The sequence below is a fragment of the Muntiacus reevesi genome, chromosome 1 (assembly GCF_963930625.1).
Source record: "Muntiacus reevesi chromosome 1, mMunRee1.1, whole genome shotgun sequence".
Taxonomy (NCBI): Eukaryota; Metazoa; Chordata; class Mammalia; order Artiodactyla; family Cervidae; genus Muntiacus; species Muntiacus reevesi.
Genome location: NC_089249.1, coordinates 225,639,934 through 225,652,103, shown reverse-complemented (window position 1 = coordinate 225,652,103; position 12,170 = coordinate 225,639,934). Strand labels below are relative to the sequence as shown.

Sequence of the window (12,170 nt, the reverse complement as noted above, 5' to 3'; positions counted from 1 at the left end):
AGAAGTGAGGTGCCTGGGTGCGAAAGTGAAGGAAGCACCATCACCCCTGACCGGTGAGGGAGTGCCTCCTTCAGAATCTTGGGGGCAAGTGCCTCCTTCCGTTCCGTGCCAGACCACGACAGCCCAGGGCAGTCAGTGCTTCTGAAGAACCCAGGGGCCATGGTGGCTGGTGCTGGTTCCCATTCTAATCTGGGAGGCTTGGAAAACTTCCAAAGGAGGTGAAGAGTGTGGACTTCTGGAAAGGGGACACCCCCTTGGTCCTGCTGACCCCTCACCTCTGTCCTGGCCAGCAAGCGTTTGCCAGGGCTGCTACAGGCAGGTGGGCCACATCTCCCTCCGGCCCTCTGTGTCCGAGCACTGCAGCTCAGGTGCGCTGAAAAGGTGAGCTCACAGGTGCCCTCCACTGCGGAGGAGCGGGTCCCCAGGAAGCAGCCCGAGCTCCTCTGGGAGCCCTCTGCCCTTGCGCTCAGCCTCTTGGCCCTCCCAGAACTACTCAGGCTTGGGGCTCGGAGCCAACCGGGCTGTGCCTGGAGGGAGAATGTCCATGAGAAGGACGAGAGCAGGTATCCACGCCTGGCTGAGCCTGGTCTCCGAATCGGTTTGCTGTCCATCTTGTCTGTTTTGCGTGGCTCTGTTCAGAGGTCTGCAATCGGCTCTTCATCCATCTGTCTTTCCGTGACCCTGTGTTTTTCCTCCCTCCCTCCCTTCCTGTGTGTCCCTCCTTCCGTGAGTGATGTGAGGCCGGGCCGGGGGCAGGCGCAGCCCTGTCCTCTCTCGCTCTCATTGGTTCGCAGCCGCTCCCCGGGGACAATCGCCACCAGTCCCGCCCCCCCCACCACCGGGACCGGAGCTCGCGGGGCGGCTCGGAGCTCAGTCTCCTGCTCGCGACTGGAGCGCAGCAGCTGGAGCCAGCGGGGACAGGCTCGCCGCACACCAGGTGTCTCTGCGGGGACTCAAGGCTGCAGAACTGCTCTGAGACTCGGCAGCGGGAGGCCGCGGGGGACTCCCGGGCTGAGCCCTCGGTGCACTCGTGTCTGGAGGTGCAGAGCAGGAACCCCGAGCTGCGGCCGCACGCACCACTCACCTCGCTCCGCCGCCGCCGCAGCCCAGGGGTGTCCTGGAGCCCGGAGCTCACCGGAGCTGGGGTCTGAACTGAAAGGACGGCCGTAAACCCAGGTGACCGATTCAGGACCGTGGGTGGCGACGGTGACAGACCTGAAAAGTCCGGGGATCGCGGGTGCCGAGCCGTCCATCTCGGAGCGCTGGGGTCCACCACCCCGCGGAGAGGGCAGCTGAGTGGGGTGGCGAGGAAGCAGTCCAGGGCTTCGCAGTCCCGGCGGTCCCGCAGGCACCTGGCTTGCGGTCGGTCGCGCGTAGAGGAGCGGGCAGGGCGCACCATGGAAGCGAAGTGAGGCGGCCGGGGGTCGGCAGCCCCGCGGGCCATGTACGGCGACGTGTTCAACACCACGGGCGGCCCCGAGGCGGCGGTAGGCGGCGCCCTGGCGCTGGCAGCCACGGTCAAGGCGGAGGGCGCTTTGCCGCTGGAGCTGGCCACCGCGCGCGGGATGCGGGACGGCGCGGCCGCCAAGCCCGACCTGCCCACCTACCTGCTGCTCTTCTTCCTGCTGCTGCTGTCCGTGGCGCTCGTCATCCTCTTCATCGGCTGCCAGCTGCGCCACTCGGCCTTCGCCGCTCTGCCCCACGACCGCTCTCTGCGGGACGCGCGCGCGCCCTGGAAGATGCGGCCGGTGTAGCTGCACCGGGTCTCGGTCTCGCCACCAGCAGTAGGTATGAGCTGAGCAGGGTGCACCTGATGCCCCTGGGAACACTGCACTTTGAACCCCCCACACCCTTCCCGCCCTCGAGCAGCACCGTGCGCATCAAGGGAGTCGGAGGCGTTAGGAGGCTGCAGAGGGTCCCCATCTTCCTGGTCGCGGGGAACTGTGCTGCTGCCCTGGTGGAGGTTTTCTTCCGTGGGCAGCGGGACCAGCCGGGTGCCTTCCTGAAGACAGCGCATCCGCCGGGACCAGGGAGCCTTCCTCGCCGCCAGCTGACTTCCTTACTTTGCCCAAGGGGCAGGCAAGAGGAGCGTGCAGCTAGCCGAGCGCGCAGCTAGGTTCGAGCTGCCTGTCTGGACTCCTTGGCCCTGTGGCCGTCTTCTTGCGGCTACTACCGCCTCTCCCACTCTTTGGCACTGGAGAGTCCCACTAGGATCCGAGTGTGAACTCAGCTGGACTTACGAATGATGGCTCTCAGAGGCTTTGTCCCTGGGGTGGGAAGTGAGGGGACGCAGAGTTTAAATGGGTCCCGCCTGGGTCCGAGGACCCAGTTTTCTTTGCCCGACGCAGGAAGGGGAAGCTGGTCTAGAGGCGGGGCCCCACCTGCAGCACTCTGTGGTCAGGGTGTCCTGGGTCAACAGGGGCCGCATTTCTACAATAAAACCTCACCGAATTAGACCCAGTACTGAGGATGCTCTGGTCATTGGTTGCGCCACTTGGGAAAGGGCCATAAAAGGGGAGCCTGAGCAGGCTGACCTAAGCACAGCCCTCCTCCCACCTCCAAGTAGCCCAGGTCAGTTTTAACGGACATTTGCTCCTCTCCAGCTTCACCTTGAGAAGGCAATGGCACCCCACTCCAGTACTCTTGCCTGGAAAATCCCATGGATGGAGGAGCCTGGTAGGCTGCAGTCCATGGGGTCGCTAAGAGTCGGACACGACTGAGCGACTTCAGTTTCATTTTTCACTTTCATGCGTTGGAGAAGGAAATGGCAACCCACTCCAGTATTCTTGCCTGGAGAATCCCAGGGACGGGGGAGTCTGGTGGGCTGCTGTCTCTGGGGTCGCACAGAGTCAGACACAACTGAAGTGACTTAGCAGCAGCAGCAGCAGCTTCACCTTTCCCCAGAGTCAATCAGTTGTTTTCAGAGCCGACCTCAGAGAAGAATTGCTGCCTCATCTGCTGAAAAACAAAACAAAACAAAAAAATTCCCTGTAACAGGGCTCTATGGAGACCTTCCCTGTGGGGCAGTCGTTCCCACAAGGCGTCCACTCTATGGCTCTCAGAGGCTCTCTGGGCCTAAGCCCTTCCAGGAATCATTTCTGGACCAGAACCAACTTGTGAAGCAGGGGCCTGAGGGTCAGGTGATGGGGGCAGCTGTTTAGTATCTCTTCCCAAAGTAGACAAGAGGCCAGCTCTGGAGAACACAGCAGGAAAGCAATGGATGAATAAGCCCAGCTTGGAGGAGCTGATTTCAAAGAACCTGGGAGGGAATAGAAAGAATTGTAATAACCTTGACCATTTTCAAAGTTAACCTAATTCTAGGCAGTCTCTTTGTGGCAGCTTAAAATAGTTTCAGAAGTTACCTAGCTCATTAGGGCACTAGAGCTTAGAGAACGTTTGACTAAAAGGAGATTTGGTAGATTATTTAATCAAGTAGTTCTAAGCCATGTAGGGGTCACTCAGATTTTGAGACTCTGCAGAATGCTAAGGATGCTTGTCTGGCAAATGCATACGGGCACACAATTCTACGAACTTTTTGTGAGGGTTGTTGGACACTGAAGTTTATGTAAGGATCTAAGCTGAGGCTTAGAAAAGGCTTATTAGAGCTCCATGCTTAGGCCAGAGCTCCCTACCACCATTTCTCCTCCTTCATCACTCCCAAGGAAGGATCCTTGGAAGTGCCCAAGATTCTTCCTGCTCCTATCCCATGAAGCAGCAGAGATGAGCATCTGACAGTTCATCTTGGGCTTGACTTCCATATCTTAGAGAGCTTATACCAACCAAGCCCTAATGGAGCTAATTCTACAATAGCCTCATACAACAGTTTGGTTTTTGGAAATGCAGCTAAACCTTTCTAACTTACAGTAATGGTAACTCAGCTAATCTGTGTGACCCTTGGCTATGGAGAAGACTAAATGGAATAAATGTTAAGGAGGGTATGAGAGCCCTGACTGGCATAATGGAATCACACACTGCTGATATGGGGGACCCTTCAGCTTTAATCTGGGGGCTGAGGGGATAGGAGACTAACACAGAGGCAGCCTAGTATATTCCTCCTCTACATCTCCCCATGGAGAGATCTCAAGGCAGCATGCAGAGTGATCAGCTCTGGAGTCTGTCTGGCCTTAAATCCCAGTTCTACTGCTCACTGACTGTGTGACACTGCAAATTACTTAATCTGTATTGGTCTGTTTCCTCAACTGTGAAAAGGGATTATATCACCTAGCCCTACAGGGTTGAATGTCAAATGACATAACCGATGTTAACATGCTAGCACTCAAGTGTTAGTTGTATTGTAAATGAGCCTAAGGTTTGAGGCAGCCTGCCTAAGGGAGAAGCTGACTCACAAAAGATGCCAGGGTTAGGGGCACTGTCAGCTGGCTTAGAGGCTGCTTGAAGTTCCTGGACCAGGATCAGTTGAAGCCAGAGTGATCCAGGAGGCTATTGGGATGCCTTAATAAAATACTGTCCCAAGGCATCAAGAAGTTAAAGCTGAAAAATGCTAAGATGGAGACAATTTGGAAGCCATCTTTCTGATGTATCTACAGGGTTGAATAGATACTTCTGGAAGAAAGCCCTAAATAATTGGACCTATGTAGAACTGGAATCTAGAAATCAAGCAGGATCAGTAAGAGGAACTGGACTTGAGTTCTGCTTTTTGCCAGCACTGGGACCCTAAATAATTTCATACCTATCTTGAGGCTAGTGTTTGCCTATTTGGGCAGTAATGGGTCCTTTGTCATGGGGAACCTAACCCTAGATTCTCCCCTGGAAAGGATGTGGCTGAGTTCATGTCTTTCTTCTGCTGATATGCAAGGTAAGTGGACTATAATGTGGTAATTGAACATGTAGATGGTATCAGAAAGGTTGGTCTATATACACACATCCTCCTGCCCTTTGTTCTTCCACCAAGCCCATGATGCCTTTGACCTATCTTTGGAGAACTGGGCCTGGAAGGGTGAAAAGAGGAATGAGATTCATGACACAGGTGTTTGGGCAGCTGTGCCATAACCAGTCACTGGGAGCAGGCAAGAGGGTTAAGAACACATCTCTGGATGCATGAGACAAGTGCTCGGGCCTGGTGCACTGGGAAGACCCAGAGGAATCGGGTGGAGAGGGAGGTGGGAGGGGGGATCGGGATGGGGAATACATGTAAATCCATGGCTGATTCATGTCAATGTATGACAAAACCCACTGAAATGTTGTGAAGTAATTAGCCTCCAACTAATAAAAAAAAATAAAATTAAAAAAAAAAAAAAAGAAAGAACACATCTCTGATGTGGGGTAAGAGGGTGGGTAGGATGGAAATTAGGGAAAGTGGTTGCAGATGCCAGGAGCTAGGGTGAAGCAGCATAAATGTAAGAATCCTGGAGCCAGGTAACCTGACTTTGACCATCCGCTCTATGCCACAATCATGCTTCTGGATTTCTGAAAACCTGCTTCCTCATCTGTAAAATGGAGATGATAATAGTACCTGGCTCATGGGATTTTCAACATTGTGGGAGACACTGTAGGTAAAGTGTTCAGCTCATGTTTAATATGTAGTAGGTGGTCTTAATGTGAGCTATCGTTATTATTAACCAGGATGACCATTTCAGAAGTGTTTGCAAAGCAAAAATAGAAACTGCTTTACATCTTCCTCCAGTTTTCTCCATCTCAGTAAACTGCGCCATCATCTGGTTGCCTGAAGTAAAATGCACACTCACACTCATTCCTGACCCCAAACTCTTCTCCATCTTCCCATATGCAATCCATCACCTCCTAGACACCACTCTACTCCATCTACTCCCCAGCCATCTCCACCAATATCACCTGAATACAAAGTCCAGCCTTCACTTGCCTCTCTCCAATCAATGCACACATCTGATCCCAGTATCTGCCTTCAGCCCCAGCTTCCACCCCAATAGTGTCTCCCTGTTCTCGGGATTAAAAAAAAAAACTCTAACGTTGGCTTCCAAGATGCAGCCTCTTCTGATCCCCATCCACCTCTCCAGCCTCAATTCTTCACACTTCTCTTGTACTCCGTGCTTGAGATATAGTGGCCTTTCAATCCTTAGGGCCTCTCTGCCCAAGGTGTTTTTCTCCCTTCCCTCGTCCAGCTAATGCCCTCCTATCCATCAGGTCTCAATACCTCTTCCTCAAAATGTATTTGCTTGAGTTCTCAAAGGAGATCAACCATCCGTTATATTCATTCACAGCCTCTGATCAACTCCCTTATCAGAGCTATTAAATAACTGTTTAATTCATGGCCTAAATTCTCTCCCCCTACTAACATATAACATCTGCCTGCTCATGGCTGCCTTCCCAATGCCCAGCACAGTGTTAAGCACAAAACAGACACTGAATAAGTATTTGTTGAATGGAATATAACAGAGACAGAGCTAGACATTAAGGTAAATTTGCCTATAGGTTCTTCATCCGAACAGTTTACCTTTGATTTTCTGCCGTAAACTAAACTTGTATTAGACGAAATATTGAGTTGAACTCTCCTTATTGATCGGTCCTACAAGTGGCCCATTTCCTGGAGGTGGTAATCCACAAAGTTGTTAGCAACTGACATCTCTTGTCTCCATCTGTGTAACACCACAGTTATTATTGTAGCTCCTGCAGAGACTAAAGAACATGCAATTTAAAAGTTTGTACCTTTAGCTATTTCTGCTTGAATTACTCCTTCTCCTGCAGGGAATCTGAGATCTTTACCATATCATTCATATGCTTCCTGAATTGCCTTGACTAAGAATCAACTAAATAACAACTAAGTCACTACCCCTGACTCCCTCACCTCTTCTTGGACTTTGATCAAAGATTTCCTTCTTAATGAGATCTTCTCTGATTTCTGGATCAAAACCATCAGCCATCTTCCTTCTCCCACCCCTGACATTTCTTATCTTCCTTTCCTACTTTTTCTCCTTAGAACTTACCACTATCCTATATTTATCTCATTATGTGTCTGTATCAACCACAATGAAGATGCTTGAATGTATTTTTATTTAGTTTGTCCTCAATCTGACATCTAATAGACCCTCAAATATTAGTTGAACAAATGAACAATCTTGATACTTCTCAGGACCAGAGAAAATCCAGGTAGTCAGAAAAACAAGAACAGTCTAAAGTTCTTCTTGATTCTCCATTTCTGCCCCTCCTGCACCCTCTAAAGCTGATCAAATAACCCTAACTAGATAGAGACTGAAACCACTGAACTATATTATAGTTTCGCTTTCCGTGAGAACAGGAATGACTCCTTGTGACAGCTCTGCTGCTTAGCATAAAGCCTGACTTGCAGTGAGCACAAAATAAAGGTCTGGTGAGACTAACTGAAGGAGCAAGTAAGGATTAGCCAGGTTACAGCCTGCACTGTTACAACGAAGAATACTCCCCATATCCATCCAATGTCTTTTTCATATAACCTTCCAAGAGTAGCACAGTTCTATCACCCTCACCCCTTAGCTCCCATGTCCACTTTGATATGACTCTAGTTCCTACCATCCTATCTACATTCTAGCCATAGGGAAGGGGGAAAGGGCGAGTGTTCCTCTGTGGGGCATTATGCCAATATGACATGTATGATTTCTGCTCATATCCTAATGGTCAGAACTTAGCTGCATGATCATCTACAGCTGAAAGGGAGCTGGGGAACATGGTAAGCAGCTGGACAGAGGTGCTCAATGATTAAGGAGAGAGAAAATGGGTATGGTAAACTTCTAGCAGTTCATTAAACAGACAGTGAAAGGAAAGCACCTTTCTTTTCACAGGAAGATACTCTTCGCAGGCTTGCGTTTATACATAACAAGTTTGTGTTTGCATTCATTACCTTTGCCTTTACTGCCATCATTAATTTGGCCTAAACAAATTCTGTAAAATTCACAGAATGTTATGTAAAGAGAAGACAATCAAGGAACATTTACTATTAATCTTAACTGTTTGCACAGTGCTTCAAACCCTCCTCTGTACCCCCCCCCCCCCACGCCCCTCCAGAATCACACATGCACTCTCCTCAGCAAAATTAATCTTTTATTCTGAAGTGCAAACACAGATCACTATGTTCTGTCTCTCAAAGGCACTGCTTGGGGTGCCCCACCAGAAAGCAATTACAGGCCTGACTTTTAGGTACAACAGTTAGGGGTGATATTATAGACTCTAAACCAGGACACTAAAATCAAACTACAGGGTTCTTAACACTGCCACCCTATAAAATTATGAACTAAAAAGTATACTTTTCTTGTTGTTTTCTCTTGTCAAATACATCAAGGAAACTGTGCCCTTTCGATTCTCTGGGAAAATATTAAATGTCAACATGTTAAAGCCCCAAGTTGACTGTTAATTTTGTAGGTTCTCTAAGCAACAATCCAGGAACCTGGTAACTTTGGGGCAAAGGTCCAAAAGCTCAAAGAGAAAGAACAGATAGGAGTGTTCTTAGTTGAGCTTCCCCCTTTCTTCTCCTATGAGGTGTGTAATAAAGAGATCTAATAAAGTGCTGAGCTCCAGTCCATTCAATTAAGTGTTGTCTTATTATATAATTTAAAGCTAAATTCTAGTATTAAAAAAAATCACATCTGGTTTCAGTACTATCATTCATTCAACAAATATTCGAGTGCTTGTGATATATCAAAAACTGTCCTAGCAGTGGGAACACATGTCTGGCTGCAGCTTACATTCCCATGAGATGACACAGTCCATAAACAGGGTAAGAAAATAAAACATGTAGGATGTTAGATGGTGATAAATGCGATGGAGAACGAAAAAATATTATTTTCTTTCTCCTTTTCTTACAGTCTTTATTTTCCTTCTTGAAAGCATTCCCAGATTAATCCCAATTGGCTTTTTCTGTCACTTCAGCAGTTTCATTAAAATATCTGGAGAGTTAAGCTTGATGTAATACGTTTTGGAAAGCTCTGCCATTCAACAAAATAAGAGATAGCTCAGAGGACAATGCTCTCTTGGGGATACAGAATTCAAGAAAAACTTCGGAGCCAAATCAGTTTCTCTGAGAACTCTTTCCAAGAAGGAGCTAGAGTGTCACCCACAATCAACTAAATTTCTGTCAAAGAAAAGGAAAGGACTGATATAGAATGACTACCTGAATAGGTTGCAAGGATACACGAATAGATGTTTAGTGGTTTACTACTGGCTTAGGATTTTTAGTTCATACTTTTCTGTACTGTTGAAATACTCAGCATTTATCTCAGCTAAAAGTATTATTTAAATGAAATAGCAGGTGATAGGAAAAGGGTAAGAGATTAAGAAAAAGTGTAAGAAGGCTTTCAAAATCCATCCCCAAATCAAAAAACTGCCTCAAGAAACACCTCTCATGGGAAGTATATACACATCCATTTGGAACAATATGGATAATAATCTTATTTTATTTTATTTTATTTTTTGGATAATAATCTTAACCACCAACCTAAATCCTCCGTCCACTCCCATGGAATTTTAAGATGGAGATGGTTAAGCCAGTTGCTAAAAACTCTTCTTTATATTTTCCCTATAGCCCCATACCCTTTAAAATACAACCACAAAAAGTGATTTAGATAAAAAGAACACAATTTTTTTAACAAGTCAGTTTAATAAAAATAGGCTTACAAATTTAACAACAAAAAACAGTAATATTTAAAATGTTAAATGGTGGGAAGTTACTTTCTTAAAGCCCACTGATCGCTTTATAAATATTTATAAAATATGAATTGCATCAAAACTGCTGTAATTTAGAATAGCAATAGTCCTTGAGTCTAGTGTCTAAAAGATGATTGAAGTAGATGTCACAACTGATCCCTCTGTCACCTGAACTATTTTAGCTATGGCAATTTGAAAACTAATTATCTTAAATATGAGAGATGCCAGCACCTCTCACTATTTTTTGCCAGAAGTGTTTTCAAAATATGCTTCTAAAACAGCCACTGAAGTTGCTAATAAATACCTTACTAATGCCTTACACTTAAAATTTAAAAAAAGAAGAAACTGATTTGCAGATATGGATTCTTTTGATGACGGCTTTTCTCTAAGGAGAATAATAAGAGCTTTTATATTTATTCCTTTGGGTTAAAACATTTAGTTTAGGCTTTTCTAGTGGGGACACATGGATTTTCACTATCCCTTTCTAATTAGAATGAATTTATATTTCTTGTATACACAATACAGAAGGTGGTTAAAAAGTAGGCACTTGGTGGGGATGATAAAATCTGTGATTCTGAATTTCTTTCCAAAGTAGAAAATTAAGGAAAAAGAAAAGGCTAATTCACAAAGTGGGAAATCAGAATGAATCTGTTAGGCTGGCCAAAACACTTCTTCAAGTAAAAAGAAAAGACATCTTTTTCATTTTCACTAAGAACTTTATTGAACAACATATTCAGTTTTGTTCCACTATATTCTGCCATTTTTCAGGCAACTTTGTAATCCCATCTTCCCAAAACTTTTATCTTTTTGAGCAAAGAACTGTTCCAGATGCCTTTTACAGTCTTCTAAGAAATGGAAATTTTTTCCATTGAGAAAATTTTGTAAAGACTAAAATAATGGAAATCTGAAGTTTCAATGTCTGGTGAATATGGCAGATGGATCAGAACTTGCTGACCAAGCTGCACAGCTTCTGCCTGGTCATCCTAGAAACACGCAGTCTTGTGTTATCCTCATGGGAGATTATGTTTTCTTTTTACTTGATCTGGATGCTTTTCATGAGCGCTGCTTTCAGTTGGTCTAACTGGGCGCAGTATTTGTTGGAATGAATCATTTGGTTTTCTGGAAGAAGTTCATAGTAGAGGACTCCCTTCCAATCCTACATATATACAACATCACCTCTATAGATGAAGACCATACTCTGGTGTGGTTGATGGTGGTTTATTTCACTTGCCTCACTATCTCTTCCATTTCACTTACTGTACAGTATCCACTTTTCATGGCCCATCACAAACTGCTTTAAAAATGAAACATTTTCCTTACATTAAAGTAGAGAATTGCCATGCAGAAATAAAGTCAAGATTTTTTTTTTTCCCCGTTTATGTGGAACCCAAACAGCAAAGTGATTAACATAACCAAGCTGGTACAAATGATTTTCAATGCTTGACTGGGATATTTTGAGTATGTAGGCTGTCTCCCGGGTGGTATAACACTGATTGTTCTCAACTAATGTCTCAACTTGACCTCTATCAACTCCAACTGGTCCACTCAACTATGTAGCATCATCCAGCAAGAAATCTCTAGCACGAAACTTCACAAACCACTTTTGAGAAGTGCAATCAGTCACAGTACCTTCTCCATACACTGCACAAATTATTATTATTTCTTTTGTGTGTTTCAGTTGCATTTTCAAGTTACCTTTCTTGAAATAATAAAGCATAATACACCGAAAACATTGCTTTTCCCCACCCATTTTCAATATTAAAATAGCTACACAAAAACTTCAGCATCCCTGGTAGCTCAGTTGGTAAAGAATCCGCCTGCAATGTGGGAGATGTGGGTCTGATCCCTGGGTTGGGAAGATCACTTGGAGAAGGGAAAGGTGGTTAAAAAGTAGGCACTTGGTGGGGATGATAAAATCTGTGATTCTGAATTTCTTTCCAAAGTAGAAAATTAAGGAAAAAGAAAAGGCCACTCCAGTATTCTGGCCTGAGGAATTCCATGGACTGTGTATAATCCATGGGGTCGCAAAGAGTCAGACACGACTAAGTGACCTTCATTTCACACAAAATCTTACCAATTTTGGTAGGTTTTTTAAAATGCATGCTGATATGACAGTTTTCACAATACAATCTAACAAAATTGTTCTGAATAACACTAAAGAGAGGCACTACTAGAGTCGTCTTATAGAATAAAACCAAATGAATTTTTTGGCCTGTCCAATACTAAGGTCAAGTAGCATCAGAAATAATTCCTCTGATTCAAAGAAGTAGCAGAAATTTAAGAGATGATGATGATGATGATGATAAAACTGTACTTATGTGGCAGGCACTGTTTTAAAAACTTTACTTGTATTATTTTACTTAATCTTCCTCTAAATCCTACAAGTAAACATTTACTTTACAGATCAGGAAACTGAGGCACAGAGTGGTTAAGCAAAGCTCACAGAGTTAAAAAAGCTCTGAGGCCCAGGGCTCAAATGCAGGCAGGCAGACTCCAAAGCTAAGAGCTATTCTCTTTCTCAATCATCTGGTCAAGACCTTTAATTTTAGATAGGGCTAGAG

General features: G+C 45.6%; 1 protein-coding gene across 1 annotated transcript; it reads left to right on the top strand.

The window, feature by feature from the left end:
* Positions 1-1,442: 1,442 nt before the first annotated feature.
* Positions 1,443-2,160, top strand: SMIM32 (small integral membrane protein 32). Its single transcript, XM_065935492.1, has one exon. It carries the CDS (start codon positions 1,443-1,445, stop codon positions 1,752-1,754), a length of 312 nt encoding a protein of 103 aa, XP_065791564.1. The 3' UTR covers positions 1,755-2,160.
* The last annotated feature ends 10,010 nt before the right edge of the window (positions 2,161-12,170 follow it).

Bases quoted from the DNA above. Each gene is read 5' to 3' on its own strand.
- SMIM32 (XM_065935492.1), top strand. From the start codon at position 1,443: ATGTACGGCGACGTGTTCAACACCACGGGCGGCCCCGAGGCGGCGGTA.